The 17,210-nt window shown below is 43.3% G+C and overlaps 2 protein-coding genes across 2 annotated transcripts in view; both read left to right on the top strand.

Annotated features, from left to right (window-relative positions):
• Window positions 1–17,210, top strand: part of Eip93F (Ecdysone-induced protein 93F) — a 574,027-nt gene that overhangs the window by 28,205 nt on the left and 528,612 nt on the right. The gene's annotated exons all lie outside the window — the stretch shown is intronic.
• Window positions 2,603–5,704, top strand: LOC135702127 (uncharacterized). Its single transcript, XM_065223124.1, has 5 exons — window positions 2,603–2,688; window positions 2,763–2,907; window positions 3,473–3,802; window positions 3,871–4,491; window positions 4,544–5,704. Exons 1-5 carry the CDS (start codon window positions 2,603–2,605, stop codon window positions 5,702–5,704), a joined length of 2,343 nt encoding a protein of 780 aa, XP_065079196.1.

Here is a 17,210-nt window from a genome sequence, read left to right as displayed (position 1 = left end):
AGTTCTATCAAAACTTCTCTGAAGAGTTCCTTCGAAATTTTTCTGAAGTTTCGTTGAAACTTCTCTGAAATGCCGTTGAAATTTCTCTGAAGATCCGTTGAAACTCCTCTGAAGTTCCTTAGAAACTTCTCTGAAGTTCCTTCGAAACTTTTCAGAAGTTCGTTCGCATCTTATTTGAAGTTCCTTCGAAACTTCTCTGAAGTCCTTCGAAACTTCCCTGAGGTTCCTTCGCATCTTCTCTGAAGTTCCTTCGAAACTTCTCTAAATTTATCTCGAAACTACTCTGAAATTCCTTGGAAACTTCTCTGAAGCTCCTTCGAAACTTCTCCGAACGTCTCTGAAGTTCCTTAGAAACTTCCTGAAGTTCCGTCGAAACTTCTTTGAAGTTCCTGCGATACTTCTCTGAAGTTCCTTCGAAACTTCTCTGAAGTTCGTTAGAAACTTCTCTGAAGTTCCTTCGATACTTCTCTGAAGTTCCTTCGAAACTTCGTGAAGTTCCTTAGAAACTTCTCTGAAGTTCTTTCGAAACTTCTCTGAAGTTCCTTCGAAACTTTTCTGAAGTTCCTTTGAAACTTCTCAGAAGTTGCTTCGAAACTTCTCTGAATTTATTGAAGTTTCTTCATATATTCGAAAATCATCTCGTCATAAAACATTCAAGTAATATATTTTCAGGTATTGCCAGAAAATAATTAATGGTGCTGCTCTGAGGTTCTCTGATCTTCCATTAAAGACTTAGATCATCCCTGAAAATAATTACCCAAACATTTCCAAATATCTCTGATGTCCTGTGGATCTCTCTGAAGATCTCGCAACTGAGAAGACGAATCAGCCTAGCTAAGGCTTAAAAGCTCTCTAATAATGTTTTCGTTCTTGGGCCTTCTTTAAAGTAATTTCCTTGAAGTTAATTGTACATGATGTTCTCGTTGCCAGTCTGAAGCTCTCGCAATTCTCCTGAAGATTTTGGTACTATCCTGAAGTAAATGGAGCTGTCATAAAAAGCTTGAAACTTCCCTGAACATCTGTAACTTAACTTCTAAAGAGTTCCGAACTTCGATCAAATTCCCAGAACTTCCAAAAGTTCCTCAAAGTTTTCCTGAAATTAATGGAGTTGTCTTGAGTTTTTCGAAACTAACCAATACACACCTGCAAACTTCTTCAAAAGTCCTGACTTTCATGCTGAAACTAATGGAACCGCCCTTGAGATCCCTGAGATTTTCTGAAGATCTCTAGCCGTAGCTTATCTGAGATTCTTGACTTCCCTCAAGGTCTCTGGATATCCCTGAAGGTCTAAGTCCAAGTCTAAGGTCTAAGAACGTAAGGAATATTCAGAGCCCTTAATCCCTGAAGTTCTTGGACCTTTTAAAAGTTCGTGCAGTTCCCCTATTCCTTATGGAACCGTCTTGAACTTCTGGAAGCTGCTCTAAAGCGATTGAAGTTCCTAAAAATAGAATGTTTTATGTACTTTCCTGACTTATGGGAGCTTGTGAGATGCCTCCGTTTTTTTTTAATTTAGTTCTCTAAACTTCCCTGATGCTCTCTGGACTGTCTTAAATATTTGGAGCTTCTAGTAGGTTCTCGCTATTTTCATGAATTAAATGGAAGTGGCTTAAAATTCTCAATATTTTCCTGAAGCACTCCGAACTTCCCTGGAAGTTTCCTGATTTTCCACTATAAAGTTCTCAGAATTGCCCCGCCGTTCGTGTAACTTCCCTTAAGATCTTTAAACTCAAGTGAGGTTTTGGGAACTTCTATAAATTTCCTACAGTTTTCCAGAATCGCATACACGCTATTTCAAAGCCACCCAAATTTGGGTAGAATCTACCCAGATCGGTCAAAACTGAACCAACCCAAAAATGGGTAAACTATGTTGAGAGTGACAAGTTGACAAATGAACAAAGTCGATCGGATTCATGCCGATGCTGTCCATTTGTCAACTTTTTACTCCCAACAAAGTTTACCCAATTTTGGGTAGGTTCAATTTTGACCGATCTGGGTGGATTCTATCAAAATTTGGGTAGTTTTGAAATAGCGTGTAGAACTGTCATGCGACTCTTTGATCTTCACTAATTTTCTCAAAATTTCCCGGAATTCTGTGGAACCTGACAGATAGGATCTTAAAACTTCCTTTTAGTTCTAGACGTACTTGTAGATTTTGGAACAACCTTGAAGTTTTCGTAACTTCCATGAATTTCTTGGAATTTTTATGAAGCTCTAAAAAAATTCTTGAAGGTAATTTTTCTGATGTTAATGGAACTAGGTAACGTAAAATTTTCAATATGTTCCTGGAGTTTTCGGAAGAAGCTTATTTTTGCCTGAATAACGCTGGTAGATCACTTTTTCGTGGTGCATTACTGGTATAAGATCTATCACCGAACCCTAGTGCTGACACCTGCAAACTAGGGTATCAGGAATTTTCAGTACTCAAAGGAACACATGTCAGTCCTTGTTACTTTCTATGCCTTGTTAATAGAGAAAAGACTCGGCTGCGGTCTGCGGATACACGGACGCCGAGAATCTAGCCAGACTGCAGCGTAGTTTGGGAAGTTCAGCATTGGAGGCAGTTAGAAGTCGTCTGCTCCTACCCGCATCTGTTCCGTACGTGATGGAAACGTTGCATAAGCTCTACGGAAGGCCAGAGATACTGATAAGTTCTCTTCTGAAGAAGGTGAGGAACGCTCCGCCACCGAAGTCGGATAACTTGAGCACCATTGTCACTTACGGCTTTGTTATTCAAAATCTCGTCGATCACATTATTCTGACAGATCAGCAAGCGCATTTATCAATCCGATGCTGCTACAGGAGTTGATCGATAAATTACCCACCTCGCTGAAGATGCAGTGGGGATCCTTCAAGCAGGCGTTCGTTCACGTCAACCTGGCGACGTTCAACAACTTCATGTCGGGACTGGTGAATCTCATAGGCGTAGCCAGATAGGGGCAGGGCAACACAAAGGCTTTCGAGGAAATGGCGTTCGGTGAAATGGCATTCGGCCAAATTTTCCATGGTAATTTTTTTTTCGCCCCTCCCTAGCTCGAAACCTGGCTACGCCCTTGGTGAATCAAGCTTTCGAACTGAGCATTGGAGTGGACTCTGCCCAAAACAATAATCGTATTGTCAATATATTCAATATTGACGTCAATACATCGGTATTGACAATATTTCTGCACTCACATCATCAATATTATAGTCAATAATTCCCCTTCGCGTCAATATATTGATACGTGTGGGGTTCGCTGAAGAAGGAATCGCAGCACAGTTAGGTATCGAAGGTGAACCAGACAACCTGTGGCAGAGTTGGACCGGAAAGATCAGTAGACACGAAAAGACATCGAAGAGGTTGAGCGTGAAGATATCCGGTGCTGGGAAGAAGGAAACTTTTCAACTGAGCAACATACGAACAGTGCACGAGCTAGGACTTCCAAGTCAAACGTTGCACTACACAGAGCTGTCAAATACATTCCCGCATTTGCAGGGGCTTCCCGTGGCCAGCTATATCAACGCCAAACCGGGCATGATCATCGGACTTGAGCACGTACGGTTGCTGACTAGTCTGAAGAATCGTGAAGGCAATAGCAGAGAACCAGTAGCAACCAAAACACGATTGGGATGGTGCGTGTATGGGAGGAACAACGGAAGCGAAGGTTCAATTGAACAGCTGAACGTCCATTCCTGCGAGGAGATGAGTAACAGCGATCTACACGATTCAATGCGAAAGTTCTTCGCCGTTGAGGATGCCGTTTTGACGAAGCAGCTTGAATCCGAGGAGGACAAACGAGCACGCAGTATCCTAGAAGCAACAACGGTACGGAGAGGAACTCGTATGGAGGCGGGTTTGCTCTGGCGTAAAAACAACGTGAACTTCCCGGATAGCTTTCAAATGGCGAAAAGCAGGTTGAGAGGTTTGGAGAAACGGTTGCAAAAGATCCAGAGCTGCGCAGAAGAGTGAACGAGCAAATCGAGAGCTATGAACAGAAGCAGTACGTCTGTAAGGTGTCGTCGGAAGAGCTGGAGAAAACGAACCCTGAGCGAGTCTGGTTCCTTCCGTTAGGGGTGGTAACGAACCCCAAGAAACCGAACAAAATCAGAATGGTGTGCGATGCTGCTGCAAAGGTCGGTGGTGTTTCATTCAACGACATGCTGCTAAAGGGTCCGGATCTTCTCGTATCACTCGTGGAAGTTTTGCTACGATTCAGGGAAGGCAAGATTGCGGTGTGCTCCGATATCCGTGAAATGTTCCTGAGAATCCTGTTAAGGGAGGCAGACAAGTGGTCGCTGTGCTTCTTATGGCGTAGCAGTCCAGAGGATGAAGTGCAGGTCTACGTAATCAACGTAGCGATGTTTGGGGCAACCAGCTCTCCGTGCACGGCGCAGTTCGTTAAGAACAAAAACGCTCTCGACTACGCGGAACTATATCCCAGAGCAGTAGACGCGATCATCAACAATCACTACGTGGATGACTTCCTCGACAGTGTCAACTCGGTGGAGGAAGCAGTACAGCTTGTCGAACAAGTGCAATTCCGTTGGCAAAATCCTAATGCAAGAGATCTGGCGAACGGGTACCAACTGGGACGAGCCCATAGAAGAGCAGCTACACGATCTATGGAATAGATGGATCGAACTATACGAGACAATCAATGAAGTGGAAGTTCCTCGTTACTTTTTCGGAAATCTTCTGCCGGAGGAAGTTGACGAAATAGAAATCCACGTGTTCACGGATGCTAGTGTCACAGCATGTGCATGCGTAGTATACTTGCGATTGTCGGTCAACGGAGGTAGCTGGTGTTCGTTGGTAGCAGCAAAGACTAAAGTCGCACCACTTCGAGCGCTCTCAATTCCTCGCCTGGAACTTCAGGCTGCCATGATGGGCTCACGTTTGCTGCAAACCGTTTGTTCGGCGCTCACTCTCAACATTCGGAAGCGTTTTCTATGGACGGACTCAGCTACTGTTCTGGCGTGGCTTCGATCGGACAGCCGCCGATACCATCAGTTCGTATCTTTTTGGGTTGGTGAAATTCTTTCGCTCACGAATGTGGATGAATGGCATTACGTACCCTCAAAACTCAACGTGGCTGACGATGCCACGAAGTGGAACTCGGGGCCATCGTTCGATCCAGATAACCGTTGGTTTCAAGGCCCACAATTCCTACGAGATACAAAAGAGCAGTTGCCAAGAGAATCAGCAGTAGTAGTGGCCGAAACGGATGCGGCAAGTGAAAAACTTCGTATGGTAGCCGTACATCAAACGGCTGACGAGGTAGTTGTAGTTGAACGCTTTTCGAGATGGAGTCGTCTAGTCCGAACGATGGCCAACGTTCACCGTGCGGTAAGAATCTGGAAGCAAACTATGTACGGAGAAAGTCGACGGCCAGGCCTCGATCGAGATGATTTCGTGAAAGCAAAGGAGACACTTTGGCGCCAGGCTCAAGCGCATGCGTATTCGGAGGAGGTTCACGAGCTAACAAATGGTCACAGCGTTGGAAAACGAAATTCACTGCACTCGCTGGTTCCATTTTTGGATGAATACGGAGTCGTTCGGGTAGGAGGTCGAATCGGATGCGCACCGCACATTCCATACGCGGCGAAACATCCCGTTGTGCTGCCAAGAGATCATCGTATCACTTTCCTTTTGGTGGATTCTTTTCACCAATGGTTCCTGCACGCTAACGGGGAAACAGTCTGTAATGAACTACGGCAGGAGTTCTAAATACCCAACCTTCGGGTGCTCGTACGAAAAGTTAGCCGAAGTTGTTAGCACTGCAAGGTCAAGAAAGCAGTTCCTGTGCCACCACTGATGGGGCCACTGCCGAGGGTACGCCTAACACCATTTATTCGGCCGTTCACGTACGTCGGTGTGGATAACATGGGGCCCTTCGAAGTCAAAGTTGGTCGCAGCGTGGTGAAATGGTGGATCTGTCAATTCACCTGTCTCACTATACGGGCTGTCCACCTAGAGCTGGTCCACAGTCTTTTATCGATCACCTGCGTTATGGCGTTCAGGAGATTTGTAGCCAGACGGGGAGCACCGTTGGAGGTATTTTCGGACAATGGCACAAACTTTGTTGGTGCCAATCGCCAGTTGTCAGAGGAGAAACAGAGGATCCAGAACATCATCGAGGACTGCGCCGCCACATTCACAAATGCAAATACCCAGTGGCATTTCAACGTTCCGGCAGCTCCGCACATGGGAGGACCATGGGAGCGTATGGTCAAGTCCATGAAGGTGGCGATGAAGGCTATTCTGGATAGTCCACGACATCCGAGCGACGAGGTGTTGGAGACGATCATGTTGGATGCGGAAGCTATTGTCAATTCCCGTCTACGTTCCCTTGGAAGCACCAGACGAAGAGGCACTCACGCTAAACCACTTTCTGCTGTACGGATCAACCGGTATCAAGCAACCAGCAACCGATCCTGTAAACGGAAACATCCTGCGAGACTGCTGGAAGCTTGCGCAGCACATCGTGGATGAATTCTGGCGCAGATGGGTGCGGGAATATCTCTCGATGCTAACGAGACGAACGAAATGGTTCGAGGCGGTAAAGCCGCTGGAATCTGGCGATCTAGTCGTGATAGTCGACGAACATTCGAGGAATCGATGGGAGCGTGGACGTATTTACGAGACCTTTTTGGACAAATCCGGGCAGGTGAGGCGTGCTACGGTGCAGACAGCTAGGGGAGTGTTTGCTAGACCTGCGGTGAAGCTAGCAGTTCTGGACGTTAAGTGCAACGACAAGAGGACAGAAGAAGTCGCTGCGGATACGGAAGTGGTTCACGGGTCGGGGAATGTCGCCGATACCCCTCGTTGCGGCGAGTTGTTGGTGAACCAACTGACCGAACCCTCGCGAGCGAAACGCCAATGCCGGATAAAGTGAACGGAATGACAGAGGTAGTAAACAATACATAGACATCGTTGTAAATTTAGTTAAGTGAATTGAATATCCGTAGGTTTTAAGTGAGTTTATTAGTTATTAGTAATTGATTCTTAATAGATTTTTTATATAGATCGCTAATTATTAAAAGTCCGCTATAATAGTGCCACGCAGTGAGTGGAAAATTAATGATTACGAGGTATGTTACCTGAAAATTTATACTTACCCTATTGTCATTCAATTGTTAACCTAAAATGGACCTTAATTGATTTGTACTTGCCTGCAGATTATTTTGAACTCGTCCTTCCTGGGTTAACCGAAGATCAGGAGATAAAAGGAAGAATAATACCGAAAATGTAAGATTAGATTAATTTACTTACCTTGAATTTGATCCTAATTATATAATTTAATAAATTAGAGCTTTAAAGCTGCTTAGTCAGCAACTGAAAAGAACGGTGTTTGTTCCGACTTACGGGAACAACCACCTCCGTTATGAATTTTTGTATTGTATGTTTCAAATCAAAAATATTGTTTATGTTCATAGAGCATATAGGGTAAATGTCGGCTTCGGCACCCATTGACTGTTTTCGGCAACCAAAATTTAAACGTTAATTTCACTATGTTTTACGATCAACACACTTCTCTGAATGTATCCAAACGATTCTTTAGTCTTTCAGCTTCAATCTGATTATATTTGTAGGACCGAGCAATCCTGTTATGCCAGATTTTTCTTCAAATGAAGCATACGTACTACAAAATGGGGCTGATTTCGAGTTGCCGATAATAGAACAGCTGGTTAACACGCAGTTCTAATGGGAAGGTTGCCGAAGAAAAAGAGGCTGCCGACAATAGTCACACTCACCTGAGAAGTTTAGAGCGTTGTAAAAACGCTTTCAAGCAGTTTTAAAGAATTCTGTCGATAGGAATGGATAGAGAAGCAAGCAGCAGATGAATTGAAACAAACAGACACGTCATATATGTGCGTGACGCTGTGAAAATGCTAATAGAAGTGCGGACGCTGCTTAGATTGACGAGAATACGTAAATTCCCCTATAATCCTTTTCCCTTTTGTCCTTCTCCTTTTCCTTCCCCTGTTATATTTTCAGAAAGCGAGTAATGGCGCTATAAACATAAGTCATAAAAGGCTAGGACAAGAGTTAGTGCTCATGTCCCAACCGTCAGAGGAAATAGGAGCATCACTAGAACTTTCTAGCCAAGATGCTTCCATCGACTAATCATATAATTACCAAAAACGGAACTTACGGTACGAGATGCCCACGTTTCATCCACTTATTGGATTCTAAAGCTTCGAATCATTCGAAGATTTAAGCAGTCCCGATGTTTTCGGAATCATCTTGCCCCTTAAAAGCTTCACAGTAGGCCGTTTTTGTATTTGTGACGCATCTTCGATGTGAAACATATATCAAATAGACAAGAAAAATCATGGAGGTATATCAATCAGTTTCCAGGATGCTGAGAAGAACTGGCTGTGTTGGTGTTATATTAGATTCGATTTTATTAGAATAAGCTCTTATTCTGTTTCCAATGTTTGTTGAGAGACCATACAAGTCACCTAACGCCACTGAAAATTTCTCCGATTCGGGAAAACCTCGGTACCAGTCATTGTACGTATCATAAAAATGGGACTTAAAACATACATTTTACCGTTGGCACGATCAAAATGCATCCGCCTAAAGCACATCACGCGATCTGAACAAAACAAAAAACAAACAACTAATCCGAACAAAAAAAAAACTGTCATCCCCTCGCACTAGTTTCTCTTCATAACTGCGCTTTGTCTAGGCCATAGTTTAGCCAAACTCTCCACTGAGTGCATCCAAACAAAAGACACGAAAACACGGAACGAATACCGATTGACACTCCGTACTCCACCCACCACCAGCAGCACCACCTTCGCCAACGCACACATAAATTCGACGGTTTGTGCTCGCAAACGATAATTTTCAATTAAATTAATTTAGGTGAGTGACGATGTGGCGCTGTCAGACGGTTTTTGTCAATATGTATATGAATTGTGCATTGCACCGAACAATTTAGAATGCTGCACACTTCGACAACGACGACAGCCAGTTAGTAGTGCGCTCAAGCAAAATGAAGTTCGCGTGTTCAAAGTTACTCCCCCACCCCCATCGCCCGTTACTGCCTCCGCGTCCGTCTCCAAAACTGTCAACTAGAGGAGACGAATTAGAAGGTACCGCTCAGCCGGCGCGCACCAACCACGATACCGTTTGACCAAAATCATCCGTCAACCGTCAGCATGAGTGAGTGTGTGTGCGTGTGTGTGGCTGCAAAATAGAAGCATTTTACTATTTCGTAGTCGTTGTTTTTTTTTGCTGTTGTTGTCCCCAAACGTCATTCGGTTGCAACGCGTGTGCAGTAGGCCTTGATTTTTCCATTTCAAAAACGCAAATACAAAAAAAAAACCAGAGTTTCCAATTCATGGCCTGCTTACGTAGGATACCTCTGCCTAGTTCGGTAGGCTTAGAGCGCGGTCGTTGCTTAGTAATTTTCGTCTGCTGGCTGAGCTTGCTTTGATAGTGTGCTGTTGCCGAACACAAGCGCTGTTGCTGCTGCTGAGGTGCTGCAGTGTGCAGCTGCATAACTGATATGGGGGGGATTTTAGTAAACGAATTTATTTGGTTTTCTAATCAGTTTTGTGAGTCGAACCGAGGGGCTGCGAATTGGTTGCGAACGCGCCCGGAGGCGCAGAAAAGCACAACTATGTCTATTTGGAAATGCTTAAAGGGAAAATAGACGTTCAAACAAGGCTCAGAAAATGTTGAGCAGCGAACGCGCCGCGCTCCACTATCAGTGAAATGTCAAAACGAGGTACTTGATTCATTGCGCTTTTGCCGTGAATATCTACATGTTTTGTTTGCCCAGAACGAATGGGTCGCTTTTTCGCTGCTGAAATGATCCAATTTTGCCGGCTTTGTTGTTGGTGCTGCAACGTGACTTATTGCCTCGAACCACTACAGGCTGGGAGCTTTGATGTGACATTTTTGAGACGTAGTTAGGTTTTTGGTGTTCGATTCTTTCTGGTGATCTTGACAAGGCATATATCAACCTTGAAAAATTTGAAAAGCCGGGAATCCTCATATAACTTTATTACTCCTGGAAAATCCTGGAATTCTCAGGGAATTTTGAAATCCTCGTATCAAGATCAAGAAATTAATCTATCAGGTATAGGAGGCCATCCACTTTGGGGCCTCCCTTAGCTCATTCGGTTAAGGCGCAGCTACAAAGCAATGCCATGCTGGAGATGGTTGGGTTCGATTTCCAGTCCGGTATAGGCATTTTTTGGGTTGGAAAATTTCTCGACTTTCCTGGGCATAGAGTAAGAATGTACTTGCCACATAATCACCGACAAACCGACATCAAACTTAAACTTAACTCTTGATCGAGAATCCCTAACGGCCGAATCTTATGTGCAGCGATCCCATCTGTCAAAACCATAGAAATGTTTTATCTAGATAAAAATAATTTGTCCGAAATAGATTAGACACAAACCAACTCATAAATGTTGTACGCGTGTTCTTGGCTAGGATAAATATTTTCAGCGAACACGGCGGCAGATGTCAGTCTTTGATCAGAAATTTCTTTGTAATATGATCATTCATGTCGGTTTGTCGGTGACACAATTAGCTTGCTTGAGCTTGAGCTTGAGCTTGAGCTTGAGCTTGATTGACCACCCACGGTTGCTACTCTGTTACTGCCAGATCAGCTGTAATTACACAGAGAACCAATAGACGATGCTAGGGACTAGCAATCATCGTCAATGTGTAAAAACTGGTGATCTTAAATTAGGCAATACCAGCGCCGGCCGCGCCCGAACACAGGTCAAGAAAGGAATGGGTCGGATTGTGTTGACATGACACTCGCTTTGATGGAAGCCGAGAACACCTCTGCACTTCCACGAGGAATCACTGGGATTTTGGATAAGAGGGTTGGGTTTGCAGCAGGGTTCGTTTTGGTAAACGATAAGCTGAATTGATGTCCTAACGATCATATAACGCGAAGGAGCTTGGGACTAAACCCACGGTCTTCTGCTCAGTAAGCAAAAACGTTTGCCACCAGGCAGACGAGCACCTTTTTAACCACCGAGTTGCTGTTATTACCATGTAGTCATATTAACAAATAAAACGATTGACAAATCTTGAATGTGGATAGGCCTGAGATTAGACTCATGATGTTCTGCTCAGTAAGCAAAAACGGTTGCTCTAAGGCCACCGAGCCCCTCATATCACATAATACCGTTGCTCAAATTTGTGTATCCATTCAAACCCGGAACCAACGACAACAACGAGTTTCGCAAAATACACGATACACAAGCGATTTTACCATAAATCTCTTTGATATGTAAGGACCTAGGACCGCGTTATTATGCTCATAAAGCAGGCCACTGTAACCGACAATCTTTCAAAGCCGAAAACTAAAAACTACGAAAAAGTACTTAGGCCTTCATTAAGTTCCACTTTCACGCGACGTTCAATGACAGGGTCCTACCCAGGATTACATCTGAAAAACCCAAATCTGGCCAACGCCCACCTAAACCTGTTCTAATCCACCTGAAATGACTAACGAATAGAAGACTTTGACTACCCAGCCATGCAATAGTCTCATTCCGTGCCTTATGGCAACTTGATGATTCTATTGCGCTCATCTTTTGGCACCACCCAGGGGAGACTTGGTCCTGTCTCAATGCCTAACTTATCTCCATTCCACTCAGCTACTCGCAATTTCTTGTGATATAGTGGGCGGAATATTATTATATGAGACAATTCAATGCAGACGTCTTTCCAAATTTGGCAGATCGACAGGTAATCGGTGAGTTACCACGATAGTTGCTATTCAACAACTCGACAACATCCCATCGTCAACGCCTGCTATGAGAATTTCACATTGCAGACGTCAACAAAATGACGTCATCGAGCTATCGATCAACTACCCTGGTTATCGCCTGGTACCTTATAGCACGATGCTAGGAGGCGAACCGGAAGAATCGATGAGCTATCTCTTCCCCGGTTTGTCTAATGCAAAACTGGTACAGGCATCCAAAGCTCTCAAGTGCATCTACATGCTATTTTGAGGCTACTGAGGTAGATCCGAGGGGGGCGACACATCTAAATCTCAATTTTAGATACTCAAAAAATCTCACACTAGCGAATCAATCTTAGAAAAATCTTCTTGCATTTCTCGCATCTACTTGCATCGCGCATCATCTTTTTGCAGGAAATCTTCAAAATCGTCATCAATCTTCATTCTATCTACTTAGCGTGCGAGCAGCTAGCAACAACACAACACAATCTTTCCTGCAGCGTAGATAGAGTCGTCCCCCTCGGGTAGATCGCAATCATTTTTGCATGCTGTATGGAGTTTTCAAAAAATGAGTAAACTTGTTTTGCTACAATGAGTGGGATCTACCTAGATTCTGGGTAAATGGTTCTAATATAATTTTTTCCTAAGTTCAAAATGGCGCACTTTGAAATTGTAAACAGGCGATTTTTGCGCAATGAGTTTAAAATTAGTTTTTAGAAGTGAAGCAGTAAAAGTGGAGTAGCTACGTAATGGCCTAGATGGCGAAAGTTATCAGCAGCTAGTTGGTAAAGTATGCAACGCTAACAAATAGGCTTGTTCAAGCTTTGGATCAGCTAACCTATTGAGGTTGGATTATGGGGATACAGTTCGCTTCATGCACTATTAACCAACTATTTATTCAGCCTGAAGTTAATCAGCTTTGTACACCTTAAATCAACCAATAATCAGCTTCTGTTCTTTATGTTCAGCTTGAATTGTTACTTGGGCGATGCTTTTGGAAAACTGCTACCGGTAGACCCTTGCCAGATAACAATTTGATGCTTAACAAGTGTTATTGAATCGATTTTAATTCAGCCTTAGTTTGAATAATTGTTGTACATAGACCACGTTAACCTTTGTTCAGCTTTTAAACAACTAAATCGGGTGGTTTTAATCAGCCAAAAACTTAACAGTTATATAAATTATAAGCTTGTTAAGGCATTGAATAACAGTCTTTTCCAACCTTTGTTCAGTCTTCTAGTTTTACTTAGAAAAAAAAAATGGAAGACCGCTTCATTTCTTATATTTTTTATGGGTCTGCAAAACAAGGTGCTGACTAATTGGATTTACATATTTATATGGTTATTAGAAGTCTAAAAATTACCTTCGCATTTCGGGATTCGAACCGGCAGTCGCTGACTCACAGGCATCAATCATACCTACTGATCCATTTAAGTATATGTGTGGAAAAATGTATGATCATTAACTTGAAACACGTCAAATTTAAGTTGAATAACAGCAACTGGAAGAGTATTATACAGCAATGCAGAATTGCAAACAACAACTGGTGACAGTAAAACATTCCTCTCATTTTCAAGTGTAGTTAACACAATGCTTTTCCTTCATAGATTTTCAGGAATATTCATTCTTTAGACTTAAAGTGAATCATTTACCACATTGGCCGCTCTCGGAACCACTGTTTATCCCCGGGGGAACCTGTAGCCGGGGACAATTGTGTTTTAACTCAAAAACGTGCCGTGCGACAGCTCTTTCGTCATGGATTTTCATGAATATGCTTTCTATAGACTTAAAGTGAATCATTTACCACATTGGCCGCTCTCGGGACCTCCGGTATGCCCCCCGGGGGAACCTGGAGCAGAGGACAATTGAATTTTTACACCAAAACATGCCGTGCAATAGCTCTTTCTTCATGGTTTCTCGTCAATAGACTTTCGATAAACTTTAAATGCATCATTGACCACATTGGCCGCTCTCGGAATCACGGGATACCCCCGGGGGGAACCTGTAGTAGGAAGCAATTGTGTTTTTACTCAAAAACATGCCGTGCGACAGCTCTTTCTTCATAGATTTTCAGGAACATTCATTCTTTAGACTTAAAGTGAATCATTTACCACATTGACCGCTCTCGGAACCACTGGATATCCCCGGGGGAACCTGTAGCCGGGGACAATTGTGTGTTTACTCAAAAACATGCCGTGCGACAGCTCTTTCTTCATGGATTTTCATGAATATGCTTTCTATATAATTGAAGTGGATCATTGATCACATTGACCTTTTCTGAGATGACCACATTGACTGGAATGCCCTAGGGAGAACCTGTAGTGCAGAACATGACGAGGACTTTATACACCTGCCATGGCCAGCACAGTCGCCGGATTTACATATAATTGAGCCAGTTTGGTCGACCTTGTAAGCTCGTATTCGAAGCGTTTTTCCTCCTCCATCGTCGTTGAAAACGCTTGAACATCTTCTGATCCAAGAATGGTACAACATTTCACTAGAAGCCATCCAAAACTTTATGAATCAATTCCCAGACGAAACCAAGCTATTATTGAAGCAAATGGTGGTCCAATATCATATTAGACGGTTCCATTATAACATTTTCCTACAATTTTAAATGGCATTCTTAATTTATAAATAACAATTCATTAATAATACATAGCTTTGCAAATAGCAAATAGCTTTGGAACCCAGAATAAAAGCGCAACTTTTCAAATAAGAATGGTTTATTCGCACTGTCACTATTGTTTATTTGAAATGCAGGAAATGGCACTAACTGATGGTCACTAGCGAGCACAAAAGTGCTGGCGAACATCACCAAAGCTGACGTCGACAGTCATTTTGTTCATTAAAGAGTTGTTGTTGTGCTCTTGTTACACCTTACATTAATACAACAGAGAGACTTTTATTGGTCTACAACCAGAGTTTAAAGAACTAATCTCCCTAGTAGTCAATGGTCCATTTCAAGACTTCAGATAGTTCGAGCTGTCGAACGGCATTGTGAAGTGAAAATACAATTTTCCTCTTACATGTTATCCTGCGGCATCTGCTGGTTCCAGAATGAGCTTCCCAATGGCATTGTTTTGTGTAAAAATGTGATTGCATCCTACTACAAGTTCCCTCCCTCCCCCCAGGGCATTCCAGTGACTCCGTAAAGGTCAATGTGGTCAATGATCCACTTCAATTCTATAGAAAGCATATTCATGAAAATCCATGAAGAAAGAGCTGTCGCACGGCACGTTTTTGAGTAAAAACACAATTGTCCCCGGCTACAGGTTCCCCCGGGGATATCCAGTGGTTCCGAGAGCGGCCACTGTGGTCAATGATTCACTTTAAGTCTATAGAAAGCATATTCATGAAAATCCATGAAGAAAAAGCTATCGCACGGCATGTTTTTGAGTAAAAACACAATTGCTCCCTACTACAGGTTCCCCCCGGGGGTATCCCGTGATTCCGAGAGCAGCCAATGTGGTCACTGATCCATTTGAAGTTTAATGAATGCCTATTCATGAAAAATCATGAAGAATGAGCTGTCGCATGGCATGTTTTGGTGTAAAAATTCAATTGTCCTCTGCTCCAGGTTCCCCCGGGGGCATACCGGAGGTCCCGAGAGCGGCCAATGTGGTAAATGATTCACTTTAAGTCTATAGAAAGCATATTCATGAAAATCCATGAAGAAAGAGCTGTCGCACGGCACGTTTTTGAGTTAAAACGAAATTGTCCCCTGCTACAGGTTCTCTCGGGGCATCCCAGTGGTTCCGAGAGCGGTCAATGTGGTAAATGATTCACTTTAAGTCTAAAGAATGAATATTCCTGAAAATCTATGAAGAAAGAGCTGTCACACGGCATGTTTGTGAGTAAAAACGCAATTGACCCCTACTACAGGTTCCCCCGGGGGCATATCGGAGGTCCCGAGAGCGGCCAATGTGGTCAATGATTCATTTGAAGCTTAGGGAAAGCCTATTCATGAAAAACCATGAAGAATGAGCTGTCGCACGGCATGTTTTGGTGTAAAAATGCAATTGTCCTCTGCTCCAGGTTCCCCCGGGGGCATATCGGAGGTCCCGAGAGCGGCCAATGTGGTCACTAATCCATTAACAGTCAATAAAAAGCCTATTCATGAAAAAGCTTGCAGAAAAAGCTGTCGCACGGCATGTATTGGTGTAAAAACGCAATTGACCCCTGCTACAGGATCCCTCGGGGGTATCCCGTGATTCCAAGAGCGGCCAATGTGGTCAATGATTCATTTGAAGTTTAGGGAAAGCCTATTCTTGAAAAACCACGAAGAATTAGCTGTCGCACGGCATGTTTTGGTGTAAAAATGCAATTGTCCCCTGCTCCAGGTTCCCCCGGGGGCATACTGGATGTTTCGAGAGTGGCCAATGTGGTCAATGATGCATTTAAAGTTTATCGAAAGTCTATTGACGAGAAACCATGAAGAAAGAACTGTCGCACGGCATGTTTTGAGTGATTAAATGATCTGCCCGCATTCCATGGCCATATCTCGGTTGATTATAGGCCGATTTTAGTTCTTGGTATATGATTCACTTTAGAAATGGTTCTCCTTTCGTTGTATTTACTAAAATATATATATTTAACCAGCATCATATATAAAATTTCACCAAAAATTTAGCAGGTTAGACAAGCCCTCCGGAAAACCGGAATTACTCCGGTGTCCGGTGACCAGGATTATTTTCGTGGCCACACCGTAAAACAATATTAGTTTTCCAGTTAAATGCTCTTGGAAGATTTAAAATCGGATCATATTTGACGAAGTTACAACACTCCAAAGTTGACCAAAAATTTGCCTATCCTAGTTATTTTGAGTAACCCCTGTATATATTCAGCCTGCTGTTAATCAGCTTTGTACACCTTAAATCAACCAATAATCAGCTTCTGTTCTTACTGTTCAGCTTGAATTGTTACTTGGGTTTGTCGTCATGTCAGTTTGCTGATCCGACGATGGTAGAAACTGAAGTCGAACTCGTATTTGCTTCGTCAGATCCCGTAAGAAATGGAATTTCACATCTACGTGTTTGTGCCGTCCAAAATCCTTCGAATTTTCGGTAATCCGGATGGCAGACTGGTACAATCCTCGTATATTGTTGTCGTCACATTCGGTTTACTGCACACATCTTCTATCAAGCGAATCAACCACATTTCGTGACTTGCTGCTGTACACAATGCGGTAAGCTCTGCTTCTGTTGATGAAAGGGAGACTGACTGCTGCTTTCGGGCTATACAACCAACTGTGGCAACGCCTATCAAACTGACCGTTGGCCCATTCAGCGTCAGAATACACTTCCACGGCTGGTACATCATTCCTTCCGCGGTATACCAAACCCATAGTCACGGTTCCTATGATGTATCGTAGAAGCCTTTTAAGATGCACGCAGTGAACTTCATTGGGGCAACTCTGAAACTGACTCAGAAAGTTCACAGCAGCTGCCAAGTCAGGTATTGCCGTCATTGCCGCATAGGTTAAACAATCTAGCAATTCTC

Source organism: Ochlerotatus camptorhynchus, unplaced genomic scaffold (assembly GCF_037179485.1).
Source record: "Ochlerotatus camptorhynchus isolate MF236.1 unplaced genomic scaffold, CSIRO-AGI_Acam_v1.1 ptg000185l, whole genome shotgun sequence".
Lineage (NCBI taxonomy): Eukaryota > Metazoa > Arthropoda > Insecta > Diptera > Culicidae > Ochlerotatus > Ochlerotatus camptorhynchus.
This window is presented reverse-complemented; position numbering and strand designations above follow the sequence as displayed.